The sequence below is a fragment of the Penicillium angulare genome (genome assembly GCF_028827245.1).
Source record: "Penicillium angulare strain IBT 27051 chromosome Unknown utg000005l_segment0_segment0, whole genome shotgun sequence".
Lineage (NCBI taxonomy): Eukaryota > Fungi > Ascomycota > Eurotiomycetes > Eurotiales > Aspergillaceae > Penicillium > Penicillium angulare.
Window position 1 is genome coordinate 3,677,234 of NW_026623164.1, and position 24,262 is coordinate 3,701,495.

The 24,262-nt window shown below is 43.7% G+C and overlaps 10 protein-coding genes across 10 annotated transcripts; 4 read left to right on the top strand and 6 right to left on the bottom strand.

The window, feature by feature from the left end:
• Positions 1-259: 259 nt before the first annotated feature.
• Positions 260-909, bottom strand: N7478_008738 (uncharacterized protein; the record flags this gene model as incomplete). Its single annotated transcript, XM_056924952.1, has 3 exons — positions 260-323; positions 392-830; positions 882-909. The coding sequence occupies 3 exons, from the start codon at positions 907-909 to the stop codon at positions 260-262; spliced, it is 531 nt and encodes a 176-aa protein (XP_056777678.1).
• A 1,514-nt stretch (positions 910-2,423) lies between these two features.
• N7478_008739 (alpha/beta hydrolase) lies at positions 2,424-3,323 on the top strand (the record flags this gene model as incomplete). The annotated part of the gene is made up of 1 exon (XM_056924953.1): positions 2,424-3,323. One exon carries the CDS (start codon positions 2,424-2,426, stop codon positions 3,321-3,323), a length of 900 nt encoding a protein of 299 aa, XP_056777679.1.
• Positions 3,324-4,559: 1,236 nt separating this feature from the next.
• On the top strand, positions 4,560-5,705 carry N7478_008740 (zinc-dependent alcohol dehydrogenase family protein; the record flags this gene model as incomplete). Its single annotated transcript, XM_056924954.1, has 3 exons — positions 4,560-4,832; positions 5,044-5,462; positions 5,525-5,705. The coding sequence occupies 3 exons, from the start codon at positions 4,560-4,562 to the stop codon at positions 5,703-5,705; spliced, it is 873 nt and encodes a 290-aa protein (XP_056777680.1).
• Positions 5,706-6,320: 615 nt separating this feature from the next.
• On the bottom strand, positions 6,321-7,262 carry N7478_008741 (alpha/beta hydrolase; the record flags this gene model as incomplete). Its single annotated transcript, XM_056924955.1, has 1 exon — positions 6,321-7,262. One exon carries the CDS (start codon positions 7,260-7,262, stop codon positions 6,321-6,323), a length of 942 nt encoding a protein of 313 aa, XP_056777681.1.
• A 623-nt stretch (positions 7,263-7,885) lies between these two features.
• On the bottom strand, positions 7,886-8,329 carry N7478_008742 (uncharacterized protein; the record flags this gene model as incomplete). Its single annotated transcript, XM_056924956.1, has 1 exon — positions 7,886-8,329. One exon carries the CDS (start codon positions 8,327-8,329, stop codon positions 7,886-7,888), a length of 444 nt encoding a protein of 147 aa, XP_056777682.1.
• Positions 8,330-10,303: 1,974 nt separating this feature from the next.
• N7478_008743 (HNH endonuclease signature motif containing protein) lies at positions 10,304-11,623 on the top strand (the record flags this gene model as incomplete). The annotated part of the gene is made up of 1 exon (XM_056924957.1): positions 10,304-11,623. The coding sequence occupies one exon, from the start codon at positions 10,304-10,306 to the stop codon at positions 11,621-11,623; it is 1,320 nt and encodes a 439-aa protein (XP_056777683.1).
• Positions 11,624-14,686: 3,063 nt separating this feature from the next.
• On the bottom strand, positions 14,687-16,134 carry N7478_008744 (uncharacterized protein; the record flags this gene model as incomplete). Its single annotated transcript, XM_056924958.1, has 2 exons — positions 14,687-14,826; positions 14,916-16,134. The coding sequence occupies 2 exons, from the start codon at positions 16,132-16,134 to the stop codon at positions 14,687-14,689; spliced, it is 1,359 nt and encodes a 452-aa protein (XP_056777684.1).
• A 761-nt stretch (positions 16,135-16,895) lies between these two features.
• N7478_008745 (uncharacterized protein) lies at positions 16,896-18,078 on the bottom strand (the record flags this gene model as incomplete). Its single annotated transcript, XM_056924959.1, has 6 exons — positions 16,896-17,260; positions 17,314-17,367; positions 17,420-17,583; positions 17,636-17,678; positions 17,727-17,759; positions 17,811-18,078. 6 exons carry the CDS (start codon positions 18,076-18,078, stop codon positions 16,896-16,898), a joined length of 927 nt encoding a protein of 308 aa, XP_056777685.1.
• Positions 18,079-18,759: 681 nt separating this feature from the next.
• On the bottom strand, positions 18,760-20,278 carry N7478_008746 (uncharacterized protein; the record flags this gene model as incomplete). The annotated part of the gene is made up of 2 exons (XM_056924960.1): positions 18,760-19,393; positions 20,139-20,278. 2 exons carry the CDS (start codon positions 20,276-20,278, stop codon positions 18,760-18,762), a joined length of 774 nt encoding a protein of 257 aa, XP_056777686.1.
• Positions 20,279-20,409: 131 nt separating this feature from the next.
• Positions 20,410-22,066, top strand: N7478_008747 (uncharacterized protein; the record flags this gene model as incomplete). Its single annotated transcript, XM_056924961.1, has 3 exons — positions 20,410-20,471; positions 20,523-20,823; positions 21,167-22,066. 3 exons carry the CDS (start codon positions 20,410-20,412, stop codon positions 22,064-22,066), a joined length of 1,263 nt encoding a protein of 420 aa, XP_056777687.1.
• Between the last annotated feature and the right edge of the window lie 2,196 nt (positions 22,067-24,262).

Here is a 24,262-nt window from a genome sequence, read left to right on the forward strand (position 1 = left end):
TTCCACCAAAGGGATTGTCTCTGCGCCAATCAATAGCCGGCGGGGCAAAGGCCGTTGATGTTGCCCAACAACGACATCAAATACGGTCCTTGCGCAACTACCCGGATGCGCAAATGTCTTTTGAACTTCCGCATCGGTCATATACGACAGTAATTGGTTCAATGGAGATGCGGGTGTATTGTAATCAGGGTGGCGAGTAGCAGGTTGGACATTGGACCCGAATCTAGTCTGGATGCCTCCTGGCGCAACTACCATCAAATTAATATTCACTCGGATTCATCTCTTTGGCAAAGGATTCAGTGAAGCCACCAAGCGCAAACTTACTGTTCCTCATATTAGTATCCAAATTGTCTCATCTGGTCTGCGCTGACCGGGATCTGACATAGCCTACCTAGCATGGTAAAATGCGCTGCCTGGGAAGGTGACCAATCCACCAATGGAGGAGATCTGGATAATTGTACCCCCTTTGCGAGGGGGATTTGTCTCGCGGAATATGCGAACAGCTTCTTGAGTGATGAATACTGGACCCCAAAATAGGGTTTCCATCTGCAGCCGAGCGTCCGACTCGGGGACAGATTCTGTGTCCCCCATGACCGCGTATCCTGCATTGTTGACGACCACATCAACACGTCCAAATCTCTCTAAGGCTGCAGATAGAGCATTGGTTATGTCAGTTCTTGATGTGACATTAAGTTTGAGCTTCAAGATATTGGATTCGTCAGGTATGAAGGAGAGCGAGTCCACGTTCCGAGCAGTTGCAACAACCCGGTGGCCAGCTTTGTAAACCGTACTGACCAATGATCTGCCCACACCAGATGAACAGCCAGTGACTATTTATTGTCGGACTAAATTGAAACATGAAAGGATTGGAATGTATATACCGAACCAGACAGTACTTGAGTCGAGCATCTCCCAATATTTGATTTCTTTGTGTGTTCAGTGTTCAACGCAATATGAAGACACTGGAATATGCTGATAGGCAAAAATAGGAGGTATGTTGCGTTATAACACGGATTTATCGATACATTCGGAGATAGGAATGTGCTGACATTCGAAGGACGGGGTTATCGGATCGGCCGAATGAAGTACATTGTTTCGGCTTACTGGCTGATATGATCAAAGTAAGGAGCTTCCGGTAAATTGTGGTAATGTGGTGACATGAAGAAATTTAGGAAGAACTTGCCACATGAGCACGGAATTGAGGCCATTTAATACCCATGTTCATGATATTGGGCCAGCACTTTTCAGATCGGGTTTCCTGCAGCAATAATCGGAAGACAAACACGCTTCTCCGGCGATCAATGACTGCGTCAACTACAAAGAAATAACAAAAGCAATAAGGTCTACTCGGCAATGGAATCCTTTGAAGAGCTACATTGGATCTTTCAAGTGGTGACTAGCACGGGTATAGGTCATGGACTTGAACAGGAGCCGAGGATTCCACAGAGACCTGAGGCTATTGACATACCTAATAGTCTAACATGTTCCCTCCAAATGACAATTGAGGCCAGGCTATTTGAGATCAGCACAAACATTTAAAACTTTTTGCGGTTTTTCGAAGACGGATATGCTTTAACGATCTATCAAAAGGATGAGATACTTCTAATATGGGCAATATTGCGGGATTTAGCGATTGGGAAATTACTCTATCACTGGCCACACACTTTACAATGATTCGGGAGTTAGATTGCCTGGTTGAGTGCTATCATAGAGGACAATAAGCTTTAGGCACGACCTTCGGCGCGCAGCCAGGTTGATCTTTCTTCATCCCAAAGGCTATCAAAAACCTCGATCTACTTCTTCGCTGCTCCATGTCGCCAATGTCTTCGATTTTGATGATATCGTCGTCCAAGACAAATCAGAGATGGCACTCTAGGCGTATACTGTACGCGTCAGAAAAGTCCTGGTCTAAGAGTGATAACAAGCCGGATAGACTAGACTCGTAGGGAGGAAGCGGATTGACGACGTCCTCCGTCTATAGTCATGTCATGTGACATCAAGTTTTTGTCAGACCAATCCTACTGGAAACCAATAGATGCCAGATGGTAACATTCTGTCATTCCGATAATGCCCCATTGAGTTAATTCAATTTTCTATAGAACTTACTAAAGAATTACAATAGTGATTCACTTAAGTATTATAAGTACGGTACGTATATGTAACGACGGTAGATCTGCCATTCGATGATCTTGACGTCATTATTGGACCGATAATCATTTCGGGTGGTTCATTTTCGGCCGACGACTGACATAAGTACAATACCACGCCAGGAGTAAATTAATGTTCAAGTATTATAAAAGCAGCAACTGAAACGTATTTTAACTTTCCGGATAGCATTCGCTTGATTACAACATAACCTCCAATACCTAGCCAAACGACTTCTATTCAAAATATTCTCCTCTTGAATGAAATCCTTTTTTGCAATGTCCGAAGTCTCGATCAAGAAAGACTCTATTAGTCTCGCAGGCTTGCTCTTTAAACCTACCGGGAAATCTGGCAAGACTCCAGGTCTTGTTATTGTCCACCCTGGCGGCGGTGTCAAGGAACAAACCGCTGGGACATACGCGAAAAAGCTAGCTGATGCCGGTTTTACAACAATCGTTTATGATGCTGCCTTCCAAGGCGCGAGTGGCGGGGAACCTCATTTCCTCGAAGATCCTAACGAGCGGGTGAGCGATGTTTACGCTGTCATCGACTACCTCCAAAATCTTGACTCAGTAGATTCAGAGAAGATCGGCGTGCTGGGTATCTGCGCTGGCGGTGGCTATGCAGTGGCCGCCGCTAAAGGGGACCATCGACTGAAGGCAGTTGCCACTGTTAGCATGGTGAATATTGGAGCATCCGCCCGTCTTGGATGGAATGGGGACGAGGATCCGTCCAAGCATGTTGACTCGCTTCGTGCAGCTGCAGCCCAGATTACTGCTGAGGCTAGAGGTGCTGAGCGTGCCGCTGCACCATACGTGCCACCGCAGCCAGACAACACAACCCCGAGAGACATGAGGGAAGCTAGTGACTACTATTTGACCCCGCGGGCACAGCACCCTCGTGCTGCAAACAAAATGCTGTATCTTAGCTTCCCTCGCGTTCTCACATTTGACGCTTTCCATCTGGCGGATGTTTTCTTAAAACAACCTGTCCTCCTCATCGCCGGCTCGGATGCTGGGTCTTTGTGGCACACGGAGAGGTTGGATAAGATGATTGGCGGTGCGACTCAAAAGATTATTGTGCCGAAAGGAGCGCACATGGATTTCTACGATAACGAAGCCTATGTGGGGCCTGCTGTGAAGGATATTGCAGATTTCATGAACACGAATCTGGCTTAAAAAGGTGAGGTGATGATTGATGCGGTCATAACAGCCCGACGGGAAATAGGCACATCTGGATGAGCAGTCGATTCTTTGTACTTCCATTGAAACCAGGTTCTTTGAAAAAGCCCCAGAGCAGATGGTGTTTTTAAGTGGGTAGAAATCAAGATGGTTACGAATTTTCAATTTCTGCATAAATTTCAAGCTTTATCTATAAATGAATTTATTGTTGGCTTCCAAAGTAGCTAGTACAGACTAGTCATCTACTTTAAGTATCTCCGCTATCCCAATGTTGTTCATAGCAAATGGGGTTAGAAAGCCCACTCGTCACTCAGAATTGCATTCTCGGGACTGGAATACAACCATCCACATATATGCCCACGAGCAACAAGATTTGAAATTAAATTAAATGTATTACAGCTAAAAATCATGAGTCGCAGAAAAAGATAGAAGATGGCATTCCTACGATGACTACTATATTGACACAAAACATGGGTTCAATCAAACACGGAGCAACAACAGGTGAATGAGTTAAAACCTTCATCTCGACAACATTTATGTCAAATTAGTCACTCAAGGAATATGAGTCGTGTCATGACAAATGAACCTCCATACGCTCTAATTCCCTGTGCCGCCTGCGCTCGCAATTGGTCAATGTTTTGGAAGCGTTATTGAGCGACTCATCAAATGCGGACTAGCAATACCTCACGTTAGATCCTTGATTCAGCATCATAGGTAGTTCAATATAGTTTTGCATATTGAGAACCACTCATTCCTATTCTAGTACCATCATGCCAACGTTGAATTTAGTTACAGCTCCCGGTAGACGGCACTCGTTTTTCGTTTTGTCGCATCATCGGCCGAAAAGTCAGTGCGGCCGACAGCCCGTCGGATTTCGGCTTGACGGCCACAAGACAAATTCCCAACCCTCCGATAGTTAATTATAAGCAGTTGATGATTAATCATGACAAATTGGCCTTTGGTAAAGAAATGAGTACGATTATTTAGATCTATTTAAGGTGCCAGTCTCATGTATATGCCGAATTTAGTATCCTGAATCTTCAATCCTTTACGCACGAAAGGATGCCTGCTTCCGAATAGACGACAGTGCCGAACTCCTACAGGGCGTTTCGACGTGCCCCAGGCGAGAAAAGTGGGACTATTCTTCCATCGTTCGAGTACATTTCGTCGCTTGGATCAAACGAGGTTCTGATTCGTATCCATGCTGTTTCTTTGAACTATAGAGATGTTGGCATGCTACACGGCCAATATCCGGTTTCAGTCAAAGATCAGGGGATTCCAGCATCTGACTGTGCTGGAAAGGTAATTGCTTTAGGATCAGCTGTCAGCAAAGTATCATTGAGAGATCGTGTGTCGCCGATTTTTGATTTGAGGTATATCGATGTCATAGATGCCGAAAACAAGGTTGCCCAACTAGGCGGAAACGTCGATGGGGTACTTCGCCAGTATGCAGTGTTCGATGAGAATGCGCTTGTTCGTATTCCACAACATCTTTCTTGGGCTGAGGTATGTTAACTAACTTTATCCATCATTTCTATTTTCGTTTCCCTGGTTTGGCATTCAATGCTGCATAAAATTTATTTCTCTACATACAGTTAGCTCCATACCTAACCCATTTCTAGGCTTCGTGTATAACGTGCGCCGGCACTACAGCTTGGAATGCCTTGAATAAGAACCAAAATGACAACAGCAAAAGGAGTGCTCTAATGCTTGGTAGGACCAAATCTCTCCCGGTGGTATAAAATTCCTGAAGGAGCTAATCCTCAAATTGTATGCAGGAACTGGAGGCGTCAGTTTGTTCGCATTGTTGATCTGTCTTGGCGCCGGCATTCGTCCAATAATTACATCATCTTCGAATAAAAAACTACAGGACGTTACAGCCTTCGCTTCAGATGGTGTTGTTGACACGGTCAATTATCGTGAATATCCAAATTGGGAAGAAAAGGTCATTCAGTTGACCCATGGCAAAGGGGTCGACACCGTACTCGAAACTGTTGGGGATACGAGTATGCAAAAGAGTATCACCTCCATGTCTACCCGCGGTCAGATATCTTGGATTGGGTTCCTGGGGGGACTACAACTTGACAACTCTGTAAAACCTTTGGGGGAGCTTTTCTTGAAAGTCGGTACATTGAAGTGAGTACCAAAATACATACAGCTTTGAATAGCTTGGACAAATGGAACTAAATGACTACTAGGGCGATTCAAGTTGGCTCGAAGATCGACCAAGAGAACCTCTGCCATTTTCTAGAGGAAAATCATGTGTCCTTGAAACCGATAATAGGCAAAACGTTTGATTTCACTGAATCACCCGCGGCTTTCGATTTTCTCTACTCTGGGCAATGCCTCGGAAAAGTTGTTATCACAGTGTCACATTGAGGTGTTTGAAATCGAGACCGAAATTTGGAGCCAATGAATACATTGATACCGGACACTGCTATCAGATACATCACATATGGAATTTAAAGAGCATACATAGTGGACAAGGAAACGCTAACGTTCTATGGGAGCATGAGCAAGCCGTATGAGTCGATTCATCAAGAAAAGCCACATCCAAATGGACGTCTATCTCAATTTGCCACACGTAGCAGTTTGAAAGAAATAGCATATAAGAGGTATGTAGGATGGTAGTAATTCAGCTGAATCCAGTGAGCATCCTAGTATAAAAGCTGGCACTTACTATAAGACAGCATCTTGCTCCCCCCACATTTGGAGAACGTGTCATCCCACTACAGTAGACGTATATTACCTGGCACGGCCTGGAGGACTTACAGCAGTTTGTGTTTTGTTTCGCAACAAACTGATAGCCTTACAGATGAATGAAGTCCTCTGAACTAGCACTTAAGTTGATAAATATTCAGCGACCTAGTTGAGTGCAGGGTTCTAATGCATGCTAGAAGTTGTATTGAAATTTGGGATAGGCATAAGCTCCATTTTCTACCATTTAGCTATATTTCGTTCATTTATTCCGTTTTGAACTACAGAGGTCCCGATTTATCTAGCCTCACCAAGGTGCTCTTTAAGAAAGGGGAGGACCTGGTCTAATGCGGGCTTGACTGCTTCGGGCTTATCATAAAGCATGTAATGCGAAGCCCCTGGTAGCACGACGATGCGCTTCTCCTTGGAGCCAGCTCGTCCATATATCTCCTGGGCATCACGGTAAGCACCGAAGCCACCGGGTCTGTCACCGACGACTGCCATGAACGGCTTCGTCATAAGTACTTCGGCATGATTGAAGGCATCCCACGCGAGTGCGGCGCTGTTGAAAGAAAAGAGACCGCTGGTGCAGCCATTAGGTGCCTGGCCGCGAGTGGTTTTGTAGTATTCGGTAGCTTCGATAACATCGATGTCCGTGGTTGCTTTTTTGGCATCTTCGACAGATGGAGGTAGCAGGTTAATGACAGAACGTTTGCCACCCTGTGCCTCAACGCTTCTTTGTTTGGCCATCTTCTCCAATGAATCCACAGGATCAAAGTTACCAAATGCTTCGCGGGAGAGCCGGCCAAAGTTGACAGGAGTGATACCGACGCAACACTTGAAACGGTAATCGGTCATGGCTGCATTGATGGCGTAGCCACCTCCTCCGCAAATGCCAAGTACGCCAATACGCTCGGCGTCGACATAGGGAAGTGTCTGGACGTAGTCGACAACAAAACGGAAGTCAGAAACGCGGAACTCCGGATCCTCGATAAATCGGGGATTACCACCTGAGGCGCCTTGGAACGACGCATCGAAGGTGACAACCACAAATCCTGCCTCTGCCATTGCCTTCCCATATATGTTGCCCGAGGTCTGTTCCTTGCAGGAGCCGATCGGATGAGCAGAGACGACGGCGGGGTACTTCTTCTTCTCTTCAAATTTGGGTGGAAAATGGATATCGGCAGCGGTATTCCACGCAATATTCGGGATGCTGACGGTCTTGATTGTCTCGGGCATGATTGTAGCCGCGTAGGATAGGTCGATATTTACTATAATCTCTTTCAGAGCTCCCAATTTTGGATGTAATTCGTACCAAAGCAGCGTGTGTGTTTTTTTAAGGCTACTTATGAGTCGTCTTTCGGGTGGTAGAACGTCATGACGCAACCGAATGCATTGATTATCGGAAACCCGATGGATTTCGGCCGATTTCTAAGCCCGATATTGCCGGCTGCCGAACATTGATGTATGAGCCTACGCCTGAGCGTGGCCGTCAACAATTGTTGGTTCGGAATTTGAAAACCCTTCGAAATATTTCATAATTCAAGTCAGCAAGGGCAATTACTTTAAGCCGCTTCGGCCACAGGTTTTGGGGCGTGAGTACTGATTGCTGAACTGGACCTATTTTCTCGCCAACAATCTAGGCAACAGTGCGGGTTTGGGAATAATTAGTTTGAATCTGGCATTAGTTTGAATCTGAACATTCAAAAATTCTGCTTGAGGCAAAAGTACTTTTCTGACAAGAGTCGTGGCTTCTTTTTTCGGCAATATTTTTTGAGAAGTGTATAAAAGTAGTGATAGACGGCTGAATCATGGGAGATATGTTAGTTCTGCCCTGAATAGACCCAAATGCTATACATTACCTACATGCTCAGTAGATGTATCATGAACGTGAGTTTGTCTTCAGAATCTCGCAGCCGTATCATCATGCTATGGACGAGGTGCTGGTCAAGTAACACCCATTTGAAACGGTATCGGAGACTCGTAGATGACGAATATGAGGCAATTCCACACTTGTCACTTATAGTGAGTATATCATTGTAGACAGATTCAATGACATGATGAAGTGTGGAGCGCATGTCCCGGGGTATAATATCTTCATCTCCATCAATTTCAACAAGTTGGCCTTGGAAGGCACCGAGGCTTCCTTTGAGGCATATGAGCTTCTCGTTGATACGCTTGATCTCTGCTGGCGCATCATGCACTGTTTGACAGAACTTGGCAGCCACCTCGGTTGGTTTTATTAGCAAGCCAATTATTTGGGCAAAAGATGCAATCCCTCCGACTATTGTGAGCGGTTCAGCCATGATTTGTAGTAAGTTCAGGGCAAGTTTCGTCTTACAGGGGCTGACTGAGGAGATGTAAGAAATATGAAGAACGTGGAGACTAGACCTACAGTGGACAGGGTCACGACTCACCTGACTCCACGGTTCTGATTGTTAGCGATGCATTTAACGCTATAGTTTCGAACGATCCTCTTTCAGTCAGTAGATCGTTGGAGGGAGGTTTTTACGATACCAGAAGTGGACCCTAGTCTAATTCAATGGGGCGCAGTAAAAGCTGAGTTCTCCCAGTAGAAAGTATGCGTCCATGCCATAGCGCATTATTTGCGGCTCAAAGGGGGAGGAGCGAGATAAAATGCCAAAAGCCTTCCGATGTTGGTTCTAAGGCACGGTGACATATAAATCAACTGAATTTCCACCCGGGTTATGTTGGGCATATATGCATATGCATAATATGTACTACGTACGTGGGTGTGAGTGTATGTAAGGTCATAAATTTACCCTTCAAACATTAACCCCATGTGCCTCTAAAAAAGGAAACCTATTTTGAGATCCTTCACCCTCCAAAGGAGTTGCAAGACAATCATTCTGGCAAAGATTTGTTCATTCTCCCACAGGTTGTGTCAATCGAAGTATGTAGGTGATGAGCTCGTATTCGCGAAAAGGGACATTGCCTCATTTCACAGTCTCACCAGATATTACCCCAAGAAGTTAGAGATCAAGCACCGATTTAGAGGATCATCTCTGGTTATAACGCTTAGCAACTTTTGGATTTGTGTAAGTTTATCATGATAATTCTACGGGCCATCTACCCGAAATTGGAAATTAGTAATGGTGACCCTTTTCTAATATTTAAGCTGGGCAGTGCAGCTGCGGGAACCTAGTTAATGGAACGTCATCACCTGAGAGATGCTTGATATGTGGCCATATCAGATGTTCAATGTGTGAAGTGGCTTAAATGGGCAGTAGCTGACATACCCAGGCCAAGTCTATTTGATTAATACACAAGCATACGCTAAGATGCCACATGCAGTCAATTGGGATATTCTTGGTCAATGTAGCTTCCATCCGAACAAGCAAAACATACAGCACCGTAGTAGTAATCGGAAAAACGCCCGTGGACTGTAGACATAAGCACGGGACGAAGGACACGTCAGAGCTTCAGGCACGTGCAGGGTGTTCAGGTGCAAAATAGTGGTGTTCACGGGGTTCAGGGAAACACTTGGGGCTGAAGAGTAGGGCGGCAAGAGACGATTTAAGTCCAAACCGAACATTATTAAATATAAATAAATGATTTTTTTTAAAAGAAAACAAAAAAAAACAAAAAAAAACAAAAAACATACAACAGTTATGTCTAAGTTTGTGATCACCTAGCGCCCACGACTCGGAAATAGGCGGCTCGCCGCCTTATTCAGTCCTCTTTAGGGTAATCCAGGCAGAATTCACCCACCCGAATATTGTTCACCTAAAAACTAGTCTGTGCATCATAAGGTACATTCTCGCATTTTATGCAAGTTATAAACAATCTTTCTTCCTTTTGTCAGCTCATAAAGACTTACGATTAAAGGATAGGGATAAGATTAAAGGTATTCAAGATGGGATGAAAGATGATCAAATCAGGATGAAACTATTCTGAGAGTCAAAAGGTCAAAATAACCATATTTCTAAATGCAGATGGCGAAGATCGTTTGGGCTTTACTAGCTAAACAAACCATGGAGCCCTTAAACGTCTACAGTTTAGAGCAGATCCTCATATATCAGATTGACGTAATGTCCCAAGAATAATCCGGAAGCTGGGTTCCATGGCCACGGCAAGAGCTAACTTTCCCTAATTTAGGAAGAACTAACCCTATTTTGCACTTACTAGCGCAGCCTTGAACCCTGGATCTTGAGTAATAAATTGAGTCTTAATACCTCATAGTTGAAGAGTGCAACTTCCCGACTTCAATCGTAACCATCTCATCTTTCCCCACACCCTGCAAACCCACACCCTGCAAAATGGATACAGACCCCCAACTTCCGCCACCCGGTGAGCCAAATCGCCGCCATTCCGAAGAATCAATTCGAGATTCGGACCTGCCCCAACTCCATGTTTTGAAGAAGCGCAAAGTCACGAGCGAGGCCGAAATCAAGAAAGGCAAGAGCTTTTTGAAATCACAAGCCTCCTTTGATATCAACTTTTGGACCCAAGCCGCTAAATTTGAAGAACTAGAGCTCAAAGACGCCAACATTAAGCGCAAAATTTCAATATGCAACTCGGGATTAAGCGAAGCCGAGTGGAGCGAGACCAACAAAGATTCACAGGGAATTATTGAACAAATCAGAGCCTCAGAACAATCCAGGAAGATTTGCGAAAGACAGCTCCACAAGCTTGAACCCACAAGTCGATGGAGAGGTTTCCGAGCTTCATTCATGCAGTTTTTCACAACTTCCAAGATTGGTCTTGGGATTCAGTCAACGGGGACTGGCAAACGCGATAGTAGGGTTCAACAAGAGTTTCGACAGCGTTTAATCCAAGAATATCAAGCCCATCATCCGGGACAAAAGTGGCTGTGGTGTCCTATCCTTGGGGAGTATCAGGCTCCCGAGCTGGTCATCGCTGCACACCTTTTCCCATGGAAACATGGGCAAACCAATATGAATGCTATTTTTGGTAAAAAGAAAGACAGCGAGCTCTTTTCACCCCGAAATGGGGTATTGATAAGCCGGCAAATCGAAGAGGTTTTTGATATCGGGAAATTGGCTATTGTCCCTTGGCTTCCCGATAATAACGGGTTCAAATTTGAAGCACTCAAACATTGGCTGGATTGCGAGCAACGAGAATATCAAATGAAGGTTTTGGATCTAAAATGGGACCGTCTACGAGATCAAGTCACCCCGTATCACCCCCTTACATTCCAAGATCTCGATGGTCGAAAATTGCATTTTCTTGGCCCTGCTCGACCCGCGGCGCGGTATGTCTATTTTCACTACTGTATTCAAGTCTTGCGCTCAGCTTGGCAGATGAATGAGGCGAAAAATTCCCATGGAGCTGCCAAATTATTGGAAGACGAGAATGGCAAGCCTTTTTGGGGCACGCCTGGGAGGTACCTCCCTAAAAATATGCTACTGGCGCTCGTTGAGGAGCTTGGTCACGACTACGAAGCGCTCTTGGATGGGGCTAGTTGTAATCAATCGGGAGACCCCGATTTACTGTTGAAACTGGCAGTCGACCAGGTCAAATCTCGCCGCCGATCAAATTTGGATGGGGTATTCGAACCGAGTGACTCGGAATTGGAGTCCGAGGTCGATAGTGAAGAAACGGAGACCGAAGAATGATAAATGAAGAATTGGGTTATTTGGAATACGGGAATGGTAGAACAAGTGTTAAGATGTTCTCGGACTGGACTGCGCGTGCTACCCTCATTTCCCTCCAGCTTTATTCAATAGAGTCTACCCTAGCAATTTCCACAACAGGTTCAAATGAATTCTTTCCTAGCTTCTGTGCGTCTTCAAACCCTATCCTGTGGCTATCTGGTCATCGATTCGAATCATTTGGGCCAAGAATCTCGATTCCCAATGATCTCGTATGGTGGGAACGATTTTAAAACTCGGTAGTATCCATTAGCAGAAGTCATAAGGCAGCTAGAAGTCTCTTTAACTTGGCAGCTACCTGGATAGTGAAAAAGCCCGCATATTCGGTTTAGGTTTAGCGTAATATCTGTAATCCCTTTCCTGCTTCACTATCGGGTTTTCTTTTTTGTTTTTTTGTTATTGTTATTGTTTTTCTTTTGGGATTTGAGTAGTCCGAAAGGCTTGCAAAGTTTATTTGGAAAATAGTTTGAGCTATTAACATAATAGATTTTATTATATTCAATATATTAAATGCTGTTCTGTGGTAATTTTAGACTTACTATTTCCAAGGTTTGTACAGGGTATTCTATAGGTTTCCTGCGAGGTTCTTTTCTATAGTTAGGGCTGTTGTAAATACTATTAACCTGAGACTATAGAATGAATTACCGATACTACGCCAAACTTGAAAAAGCCCGAGGGGGCACCTAGAGGTGTCTTTTTTGTTTCCAGACTTCAAATGCAGCGCTACGGGCGCGGACAGGACATCTGGTACAAAATAATGGGATTCAGGGTGAATGCCTGGAGGGACTGATAAGACTAGGGCGACAAGAGGGGATTTTCCAACGAATCCATAAAAAGAAGTAAACAAAAACATACAACAGTTATTATATGGCTGCGGTCACCTAGCGCCCACGGTTTGGGCGTGAGCGGCTCGCCGCTCTATTTAGTGTACCGTAAGCCGAGTTTTAGGACTGTTCAACCGCCTAAAGATGCTTTATTAGAATTAACCGGCCCTTACATAAATTACAATAAATTTTAATTATATTACAGACCCTTGCTAGCTCGGGTCCGACAGTTTAACGAACTTTGCCCCCAACGAACATTTCTTCCCAAATTCCACTGTTTTCCTTCAACTTCTTCCCACACCACCAATATGAGCTCTATAAATTCAGAAATTGAGAAACGGATTGAGAAGGCAATTGAGGATCTTCACGCTTAATCACGAACGAATATTGCCAAAACAGCACGAGAATTCAACCTACCTTACCAGCGGCTTAAGGCCCGATGGAATGGAAGAAAATCGAAATTTCAACCTCGTTACACCGGTCGGAAGCTTGATCCAGCGCAAGAAAAGGCTTTATGTGATTGGATTGATTATAATGATCAAAACGGAAAATTAGTCAAGCGAGCCCAAATTCTTGTAACTGCAATATTAATTCTACAACAATCTAACCCATCCGAACCTCCTAATATTGGAGAAAAGTGGTTAAAACGATGGCTTGAGCGACACCCGGAGTATCGTACGAGACGTCGGAAAAGCCTTGATATTGAACGTCTTCTTGCACAAGATAAGAAAGTAATTTAAGAATGGTTTTTAAGGTATCAAGCTGTAATTGATCAATACGGAATTCAACTAGAAGACCTCTACAATTTTGATAAAACTGGTTTCTAAATTGGTGTTGGAAAGGATTAATGGATTATTACTCGTGATCCTCGTCGAAAAATTGTGGCTAGAAATCGTACGAATTGAGAATATGTGACTGTTGTTAAGGCAGTTTCAACCGATGGTTTTTCTACACCACCTTTGATTATTTTAAACGCTCGTCAACTTCAAAATCGTTGGTTCGAAGATCTTATTAATGAATGTATTGCCGTTACCGATTCTGGTTATATTAATGACCTTCTTGCGTATTAATGGATCTAATTATTCGAAAAGTTAACTCGATTATGAATAAAAGGAATATGGAGAATGCTAATTTATGATGGATTTGGGTCATATTTGACGTACGAATTCATCAAATTCTGTGAAGATAAGAAGATCTTACTCTTTTTCCTTCCTCCACATATAAGTCATCTTCTCTAACCTCTTAATATTGGTGTATTTCATATCTATAAGTACTATCATAGTGCGGCAATTGAGGCTACAACGGTTACTGGTTATATAAAGTTTTCAAAGTAAGATTTTCTTGCTACGATCTCTAAAATTCGAAAGAAAACCTTTAAATTACACACAATTCGCCTAGGGTTTAAATTATCTGGTCTTTGGCCTATAAACCCTAATATTATGTGTGAAAAATTGGTTAAATATCGGCCTCAAACACCATCTCTACCATCTTCACCATCATCTTCACGAATATCAAATTCTACCAATATCAGCACTCCAAAGATAATCTCACGGATTAAAAGGCTTAAAACAAGGCTTTTAGATCTAAATCGAGAATTCTCTAGCCAAAGTCAGATAATTCAGAAGCTCTCAAAAGGTGCACAATCCACCTTATATCATCTCAATAAGATACATCGAGAGATTAAACAAACTCAATCTACAAGCGCAGCCCGTAATACGCGGCGGAATATAGCATATTCTACCATAAAATCACGAGGTATCATATCTTCTTCAGATGTGGGGAAAATGAAGAGAAATAAGCAAAAATTGACTAATTTAGAGGCTATTAACAAGCTACGACCGATGTGGAAGAATATTATGATGGAACTTCGACGTGAATAACGTAATCCACTACCGAGCCGCCAGAACCACCGAGCCGCCAGGCAATCCATACCTAATAGATTTAAACGCAATTATATCAACCAAAATATTAATTCATTGATATTATAACCTATATAGCTCTATTTGGACATACGTTTCTTTTATGTCCCTCATTCCCACATAATCCACACTTTGGTAAGGCTCTCGTACGTGGTTGCAAAGGTAGTTGTGGCCTCTGGGCCCGCCTTACTCCTTGTACTACTGGGGGTATAGCCAATGGATCAATAAAGTCTTGAAGCTCTGCAACTGATAGGCCTGTTTCACGTGGTATCTGCTGCCTAGATCTAGTCCTTTTTTGCTTCTTCTTCTCCATTCCAGCGCGTAAATCGCTTATTTCTTTCTCGAGAAAAGCATTTGATTGCATATTGATTTGGCAAGCTTTTAAAATCTGGTTGAGCATAGAATTTAGCGGACTTGGTGGGCTCTGTGAGCGTTGTTTTAGTAGTACTTTAATCGAAGATGCTTGCTTTTGTAATTGGATATAGTTCGAAGGTGTTTTTGGCTCCCACTCACTACCCCGGCTTGAGGGGGGAGTAGGTGTTCGAAGTTGAATATCAAGCTTTGAAATAACTCGATCAGGGTTGAATGGGACTAAACCAGCTGCTGCGAAGCTATTTTTGATTGTCTCCAATTTGAATACTTCGTCTCGGGCAGAAGGGTAAACTTCGAGGAAATCAAATTTATCGATATGATTGATCCCAATCCGCATTTGATTCTCGATAAGTCGACCGTACGAACGTTTTAAAACCGCAAAACATCCAACATCAAGAGGCTGTAAAAGGTGCGAGGAATGTGCTGGCATACAAATTGGAATTATATCATTTTCACTACAAAGTTTATCAAACTTTGGAGTTAAATGACTTCCGTGACCATCAAGGATTAAAAGTCGATATTTCCCCTTTGTACGAGGAAAAGTTAAAGGAATAAAGACTTTTTCAAGCCAGCGAAGTCCAATTTCATCAGAGGTCCATCCATTTGGACTAACTTCAAGTCGCCAATCCCTTGGAAGACTATCACCCCAACCTTTAATATAGACTTTGCCCTTAAAAACAATACACGGAGGAAGTGCCCACCCCGACGCACCTATACACTCAATTGCAGTTACCCACTGGCGATTTCCAGGTTGTAAAAGTGCTCTCCGACCGTAGTATTCGGCTCTTGTTATAATCCTTGCAGTTGCGATTAAGCCCATTGCAAAACCAGTCTCATCGAAGTTATAGATATCGTCCGGGTCAATACCATTTTCAAGGATTGATTTTTGAACAAGATCAAACCATTCTTGAATAATCTTTGTATCTTCGCATTTCGCACGCTCGTAATTATAGCGTCTAGAGAATCGGGTTGAAAGCTGTGGGTGTCTTTTCACGTATTTATTGACCCAATTTTCGCCAACTGTTTGAACTGGGGTCGATCCACGTGCGGATAGTAGTAGATTTGCCATTTCTCGTACAGTAGTAGGCCGAGGGGCTGCTCCACGATTATCCATAGAAAGTATCCATTTTTGAAGCGATTCTTCCTCAATTTCAGTCAATTTATGACCGTTTGCACGTGTTTCGCGTCGGTTTTGGTGGCCGTGTAGTCGATCGCGGAGGGTTGTACGAGGCACGTTGAAATAGCGTGCTGCTGCACTAATAGAGAGCTGTTCTTGTTTCTTAATAGCCTGAATAGCTAGTAATATCCGTCCCTCTTGTTCTGTCAATTTTTGACTATTTTGGGTGCGAATTGGTGGCATAGTGGGTGGTTGAAGAAGGAAGGTCTAATTAATTGACGCGTTTCGTGTTAGCCTGGCGGCTCGGTGGTTCTGGCGGCTCGGTAGTGGATTACGTTATAGACGTACAGGAAGACGTTTAAAACGCTAGAAAAGCTCTATATATATTCTCTACCTATTAGAAATTCATATTCTATAAGAAGAATCAAGAAAATATGGTATATATTGCATAATATAGCTAGTCAAAGTTGAATTATGGTAGAATTGTTCGTTAGAGGGGCAAAGTTCGTTGAGGTGTCGGACCCGAGCTAGCGAGGGTCTATAATATAATTCAAGTTTATTGTAATTTATGTAAGGGCAGGTTACCGAGTAAACAAGTTGCAACTTTAATCTGGGCAAGCTAATATACACGCGCGTCTATGGTACCTAGGCAGTTCTAACTGCCCATAATACCTACTTTCTACAAATGTATAAGAACAAACCTCACTATCAAACCTAACTAAGAAAACCCGTAATATTCACTAAATTTTAGTTCTCCCCTATCTCAATCTAGGCAGATCTATAACAACATCGCTACAAACTTAGTCAGAATTAACCAAAAGTGGTGTTGATAATCGAAAAAATCAAAGACAGAATGTCACATTTGGAAAATGAATTTGAAAGAGGTTGCACACGGCTCTGTCATTCCTGCCACGATATGTAGACTAATCAGCCGCCTGCTTTGTTTAGAGAGCATTATTTTTGGCTCCCAAAAATCAATTCATCCCGAAAGCAAGGACTGGCATTCACTCATTTCTCTTCTTTGCTAGAATGGTCTGTTCATGAAGATGTGCCTGAAATTCTTTGATATTGTTCCACATCGTTTTGATGTGACTGAGCTGAAGCTTTCTGTTCTCCGATCGAGCCAAGGCAACAGCGGATGACAGTATGTTTCGGATTTGTCGGCCGTTCAACTGTTCACCATTACGTGAACCGTGATCTTCAAAGCGCTCGTCCAGCCATTGATTGATCTTTTTCCGATCAACGACATCGCTGGTCATTTTGTTCAGGAACATCTCAAAAATTAATTTCTGATCTTTTGCACCAAAATCCTGGAATCGCACTGCGAGGTGGACCCGGGACTGGACGGCGATATCAAAAGTGCGGACCCCTATATTTCAACGCTTAGGCGGAAGACGTGAGAAGAAACAGACAGAAACATACGATTTGTGGTTAAGATAAGAATTCCCTGGTAATATTCGAGTACCTTCAGAAACACTGTGCGAGGTTAGTCTAGTACGAGGGATGCAGTGTAAGTTTGGGTCCCAACCAGACGCCATAGCATTTCGATCTAAATTGCCTTCAGTTGCGCGTGCTTCGAGGAATACGTCAGCCTCATCAAATAAAAGTACCGCGCGCCATCTGCTGGCGATCTGGAATGTCTCCTCCAATTTTCCCTCTACTAAGCTGACGTCGGTTCCGAAGTCGGCAACGCTGTGTGAAATCTTAACAGTAGTGACATAAAGTCGGGCGCTTTTGAACATACCTGACTTTGAGAAGGGGCTTTCCAGTGTATTTAGCTATGCTTTCTGCGAAGTATAAGTAGTGAAACTAGCATAAATTGGGACGTGCTATACCGGCTGTCAAGCTCTTTCCAACGCCCGGGGCACCTAAATCTTCATTTGCATCAATAATTTAAAGCAGAGGCTAGAAGTACTAACCATAAAAGAGGAGCACAAGACCTCCTCCTTTACCTTCGATCACATCCTCTAGCTTAGCCGGGACGCCGGGGGCGTTATCGGTGCTCATATTTGAATGGTTCTGAACGAGGCGGAGTATCAAATTCTTGATATTCGGTTGCGGCATGACAAGGCTATTAAAAGCGTCTTCTTCAATTCTCTTCTTCAATTTCTTGATGTTGTTGACCAGCAAATGGGTCCACCTCTTCGTCGCCAGTGCATAGCCCTTGATATATGGAGAACAAAGCATGAGTTGAGTTGAGTCGAATTCGGGCCAGACTCCATCTTCATTTTTGCAGACATCGTCATAGAGTATACCTAATCTGCGTCTCATTTTGAAATTATGAAGGCACTTGTAACAGCGACACTGCAATAGCGTCAGCAATAATACAGGCCATAGTTTAGGTCATGCATTTTATTACCCCAGATCCTTTGTTAATGCGGAGTCCCACTTCCATATAGGTTCCGAATTCTAAGTAAGATCCGACATCGATAATGACTCTGCCTGTATACTGCAAGGCCTTAATCAGCTCGAAATTCCACACCTAAGGGAAGGAAAGAGCCTCACAGGACTTGTTTTCCAAAACCTGCCTGAATCTTCATTTCTCATGAATTCTCCGTAGTATTTCAGGAAATCACCACGAGAATGTGAGTTCGTGCTCAATGGATTCGGGATACGCACTAGGTCTCCGTCGTAATCAAACATTCGTTCGTCCATTTTTCCGGTGCAAAATTCGCGAAATTGAGACCCACGAGCTTGCAATTCTTTCCTAACATCTCTCTCATTCCGGTGGTAGATGAGAGGGTAATAGGAGAGAGAATCAATTGCCCGGCTGCGCTCAAAATAGGAAATCTCCACAAGCTTATTATATCTATTGAATCTTTGCCCATCAAAATCTATATCGGAGGTACCAATAAGTTAGTGGCATTTTTAAAATAAAAATTTAGTCTTACCATAGTAGCAGCAAGAGATCTCCATTACTTTATTGGCGGAAGCCGATCGAATGCCCATCGCAATGCTTTTGTATGAAGCCTGGTTGACTAGCAGTACCTGAAGTTGTGCATCTGATGCCGCAAATATAATCTCTCCTGGAGGGAAAAGAGACCATAAATTGTCAAAAACAATAGTTCCGTACTTCTTTTGAGCGTCGCTCATTTGGATCACTTCATCGAGTGGCTTAAAGTCCTTGAGGACATTGACAAGATTATATAACTCATCTCTTGCTTGGCTGTTCGACGAGTCGAGTTGACGCCCAGAAACCAAATTCCAGCACCAAATAATACGCCAGAGGTTACATTCTGTCTGCGAGGGCTGAGTCTCGACAAACTTGTCATCCCAATGGCTCCCAAATTCGTTTGATACGTCGGCCAGAAAAGCTGTCAGTTTCGGGGATGTAATGGAAAGCATCAACACCTCTCGTGGCTCGGTAAGGCTGAGTTTGTAGTTGAAAGGATAATGACGTCCCTTCAGTTGGTCCTCATCTGATATAATATGCCCATTAGGGCTCATCCAAGACCCTGTGCTAACTGGATGAGTTTCTTGTTTGTATCGGTCAGAACGATGACTATAATGACCATTAGAAGCAATGTTTCTCGTAATGGCCAACTCTTTATGGGTATTTAGCGTTGAATGAAAGGGTATTCCATCCCGATTTTCAATCTATGAGAATGTTAGTGACTTATCAGTGTCTCGGAGGCGATGATAATCTTGCGTGGTGTTCTTGCATGTCGGATCATAGATCTACAAGATCCTTTCTAAGGTCAAGTGAAAAATATTGGAGATTTGCCTTTAGAAGTCTGACCTAAGATGTTCTTTGAAACTGAGCACGAAAATCAAGTCGATCTGGGGTTTATGTTTCAGTAGAATATCTTAGGCTGTGGAGTGTGGGGCTGAAATAGCGCCCAGCTAGGTCCTTTGATTTTCAAAAATTGGGCTACGGGATTCAAGGCGAGGAGAGGTGACGATAAAGTCAAGGTGATATCAGGTATATTGTAAGCCTCGTCACCAGGAAAGTTTCTAGAACATGCCAAGTATCACGACTGGGCTTGCTATTATAAGGGTAAAAATTCTTCGGTGGGCGTCCATAGGCGGTGAGGGACAATGAATTACAGCCTAGCTATGTGCTTCCTTGTGCATCGCAGCTGTGACGTGGCGCTGTGGGATGCATGGTGTCGGTCGCTACGGATACTGAGAGGTCACCGTACATCGAGGCGCAGTTCATTACAGGGGCTATGGTTGGCTATAGAGCAGTAAGCGCCTAGCCAAATCTTTCCTTGCGCAGCATGGCTCTGACGTGGCGCTGTAGATACTGAGGGGTCGTTATCCATCGAGGCGCAGTGCCGGTGCAGGGGTTTTGGTAGGCTATAGAGCAGTAAGCGCCTAGCCAAATCTTTCCTTGCGCAGCATGGCTCTGACGTGGCGCTGTAGATACTGAGGGGTCGTTATTCATCGAGGCGCAGTGTCGGTGTAGGGGCTATGGCTTATTATTTTTTACTTCCAACCAAGGAGAGTTAGAATAGGAGGGTTTGAGTTGTACAACTAACTTGTGAGTTCCTGCTCCAGAACAACGATAACCAAATCATGAACCCTTCAGGAGAGACACCTGCTAGGTGGCAAAGATGGCTCCAAGACCGCCGTTCAAGGTAAGGAACGACGAAATTTCAATACAGCATCTATATATTCACGTGAAATAGGGAGACTTTGCCCCAGTTATTTATATCAAGTGATTCTCACCGTGCCTTCGGGCGGGCATACTTGTCAGAAGGAGAGGCTAGAACAAAAGAAGCCATTGATATATCTACGCAAAAGCTACGGGAGGTGTTTCATAAACGAGATTCGTGGAAGAGCAAACGAAAAGGCGCCAAGAGTTTGCAACGCTTTCTGGCTGCTTTTTCAACCTTTATAGATGATTATTCCGGGATAATCGAGATTTTGAAGCTTGTGGACAATCACTTCGGAGCAATCGCTTATTCCACATTGTCTGTTTTGTTAAAGGTAAGTGCTGATTTCCCGTTCAACGATGAACAGTTTTTCCAACAGTTGAAGACCGCAGTCAATAAACAGAATATTGAAGATAATATTCAGTATGAATTGGAGGGCTTCCAGCGAGCCTTCCCTCGCGTGGACCGATTATACAAGCTCGACCCGACGGAAGAAATTGCGCATCATATAGACATTATATACAGCAATATCTTGTTGTTTGCTAGGGCATGTATTTGCTACTTTAAATGCAATCCCTTGAGTAAGATATTCCTCGGGTTTCCAAGACAGGCCGATACTAACAAACGGAAAGGAAGAATCGGGTATGCAGTATTGAATCGACTGCCAAGGAATATAGATGACACTGCAAAGAAAATACACGTCCACCTGGAAGAATGCGAGAAAGTATCAATCATCGTTTCACAAGAGCGCCTACGAATTGTTGAAGATCGGACTACTGGTGATTTTGCACCATTGCAATCTTGCAGTGCTATCTAATGACATTTCAATAGCAATTACGAAGGCCAACCAGCAAACTGAACTCAACAAGATCTACCAGTTGTTTCGGCCTAGTCAAGTCGACCCATTTACAAACAAAATTTATACGAAGGCTCTTCAAGAGCCGTCCGGTTCTCCAAAGCATTACCGGAGATTTACCTTCGATCTCCTTCTTTCCGAACCTACTTACGTCCGCTGGAAAGAGACAAATAAGTCCTCGCTACTTATCTTGAAAGGTAGAACGATCTCGCAAAGAGATGGCCACTCGTGGCTTTCACTCTCCATATTAGGACTGATAGATAATCTGAAACCCTGGGGGCCAATCAGCTACTTTGTCCAGACTGATCCCTGGCAGCACTGCGCGCCTCCTGCTTACCTGGTGCTGACAAACATCATATGGCAACTACTCAAATCTAAGCCAGAAATTTTGGCAAAACCAGGTATCAAGACCGACATTGAGGAGGAAATGCAGCACACCCGTTGGCAGGCCAAACTGCCTTTGGATCCTTGCAAAGTACTAACAAGACTGCTGAGTTTTTTTCCCACCACATACATACTTTTGGATCGTCTGGACCGCTGCAGCTGCAGCTTCGATAACCTCTTAGACATTTTGTTGAATGTGGTCAAAGAAGCTACGTCGGTGGTTAAAATATTTGCCATTGTTGATGAGGATAATGCGGAAATTGAGAATTACGAGGACTCTTATGATCAGCTGGAGGTCATCACCCTTCACCAAAGTCAAGATAGGGTTACAAGCTGAATTCTTGTGAATAATTAATGTGAAATATGTTTCCTTGGACAATGAATGAGGAAGTGTGAATTTTGAAAAATCTGGGACTGGGAGATGAGCAGGAGGAGGGTGGGAGAGAGGGAGAAGTTTAACCGAGGGGCCACGTCAGCGCTTCAGGGGTGTTCAGGGCATTCAGGTGAATGGGCTGACTGAGCTGAAGAGTAGGGCGGCAAGAAAGCTTCCCCAACGAATAAAAATAAGAAATGCAAATAAAAACATACAACAGTCAGGATTCGCATGTGGTCACCCACCATACTACTAACTGACCGGCGTGTGGCTTAAGTACGGCTGAGCGGACGGGAAGCCCTGTTTTCCACACCCTGTGGTCGTATGTGTTAGATGACGTTTTGAGGTAGATCATATAGGTCAAGGGGGGTCGCAGCAGTCGCCAGGGGGAATGATACTCGACAATCATGCCCAGTACGGGGCTCTCAAGCCAAAATTGTCATGATAAACTCTTCCTGATTGTTTGTGCTCTGTTGTAATTTATTTCAATTTTCCCTATCCATATTCACTCATGTACTTCAATCTCGAATGCAAGTTCTAAGCCCGCAAAGTGTAGGCCCCCAAATTCAAAGTCCTCAAGCCCGCATGCATTATGAAGTCATCGAAGACGGTCCAGAGCTTCAATCTGTTATCGAGAATAGCCTTGTCAATTTTCCATCTGAATATTCCTGACCTTCATTCGGCGTGGCGGGGACACCTTCCGAGACAAACTTGCAGAGGCGGAACGTAGAAGATAAGTTCCAGAGGAATGAATGAGCTGCTTTTTTGCTTATTATAATGCGAACCAAGAAGTGGTCGAATTGCACGAGTTGCCTCTTCAGCTCGATAAAATGGAACCGTCGGGAAAAGATGGTGAACCACGTGAATGTCAATAATGTCGTGAAAAGAGTGACGACCAAGGAGCCCAGCTGTGCGATCTATTGTAGATAACGACCCCTTGGGATAACTCCAGGTTTGATCTCCGTAATGGGGCAGAGACAGATGAGTATGATGAAGATATGTAATAGAGACTAAACAAAAAGACAAGTTAATTTTGACTTGAAAGTGATAACAAACTTGAAGATTCCCAGGGTCATCCACTTACTAGTCCAGTTTGGTTGATCCAGATATATGGCAGAAATTACAACTGAGAAACCTGCTGTAAACCGTATTCTGTGCATAGTGCCACTAGTATAGACCCGGTCACCACCAAGCCCATGTCAGAGAGCAGAATATAAAACCACTGTGATGGGGTGAAAAGAGCCCCGAATGGGTTCAAATGACTCTTGCCTCTTGAAGTTGTCGCATCTTGGCCAGGAAGACTATCCGCTATGGCACTGACGTTGAAAAGTAGATACATAGGTCATCCAAACAGTTGATTTAACACCAATTGAGCTAGTATTACCACGGGAGCATCCTCCACAGACTCAATTGTTCTGCTAGGTATAAAGGAGAAGTGAAAAGAGTGCTCATACTCCCCTTCTGTCTTCTGTGGAGGGTACAAAGACGGTATCCTTGCCCATATGGCCTGTGTAGCGATGATGACGGGCATGCGTGGTCTTCCATGGAAAGTATGGTACTAAAAGGGTTGAATGTAGATTAAAGCCTATCATGTCATTCACTCGTGGATAAAGAGAAAGTGCACCATGTCCACATTCATGATCCGAAGTCCAAACCCCTACGCAGACGCACCCTTGGGCGAATCCATAGCACATCCAAGCTAAGTGTCGAGCCCATGGCCATGGAATTGTGTCAATTTGGAATGCAAAACAAAGCAGAAGATATAAGAGCGATGTAGCTAGTGAAGGTTCAAAGCAGACCGGTGGGATTCCGGCTTAAAGAGCGCGTAGATCTAACTTCGTAACATCTCCATTTTCCTACAATTGGCTTTTAAGTGAGATCGATCTATATTTTCCAAATAGTATCAATGTCAGTAAGAATCATACTTTCGTTTTGAATGAGAAACTTGAATGGCCGAATGGGAACAACAAACATGAGGCAAGAGGGATTGACGAATATATGGTTTTAGATAAGATGCTCTTCATTAAACCTTTTGCTCTCTTTATAAATATTTATATACTCGTACTGGTCTTTGTCGGTTCTCATATTCCGATAATACCTGCGAAGCTATCTGTTACAACACACACCCAACCCATTCTGCAGTTCACCCAAATCAGTACA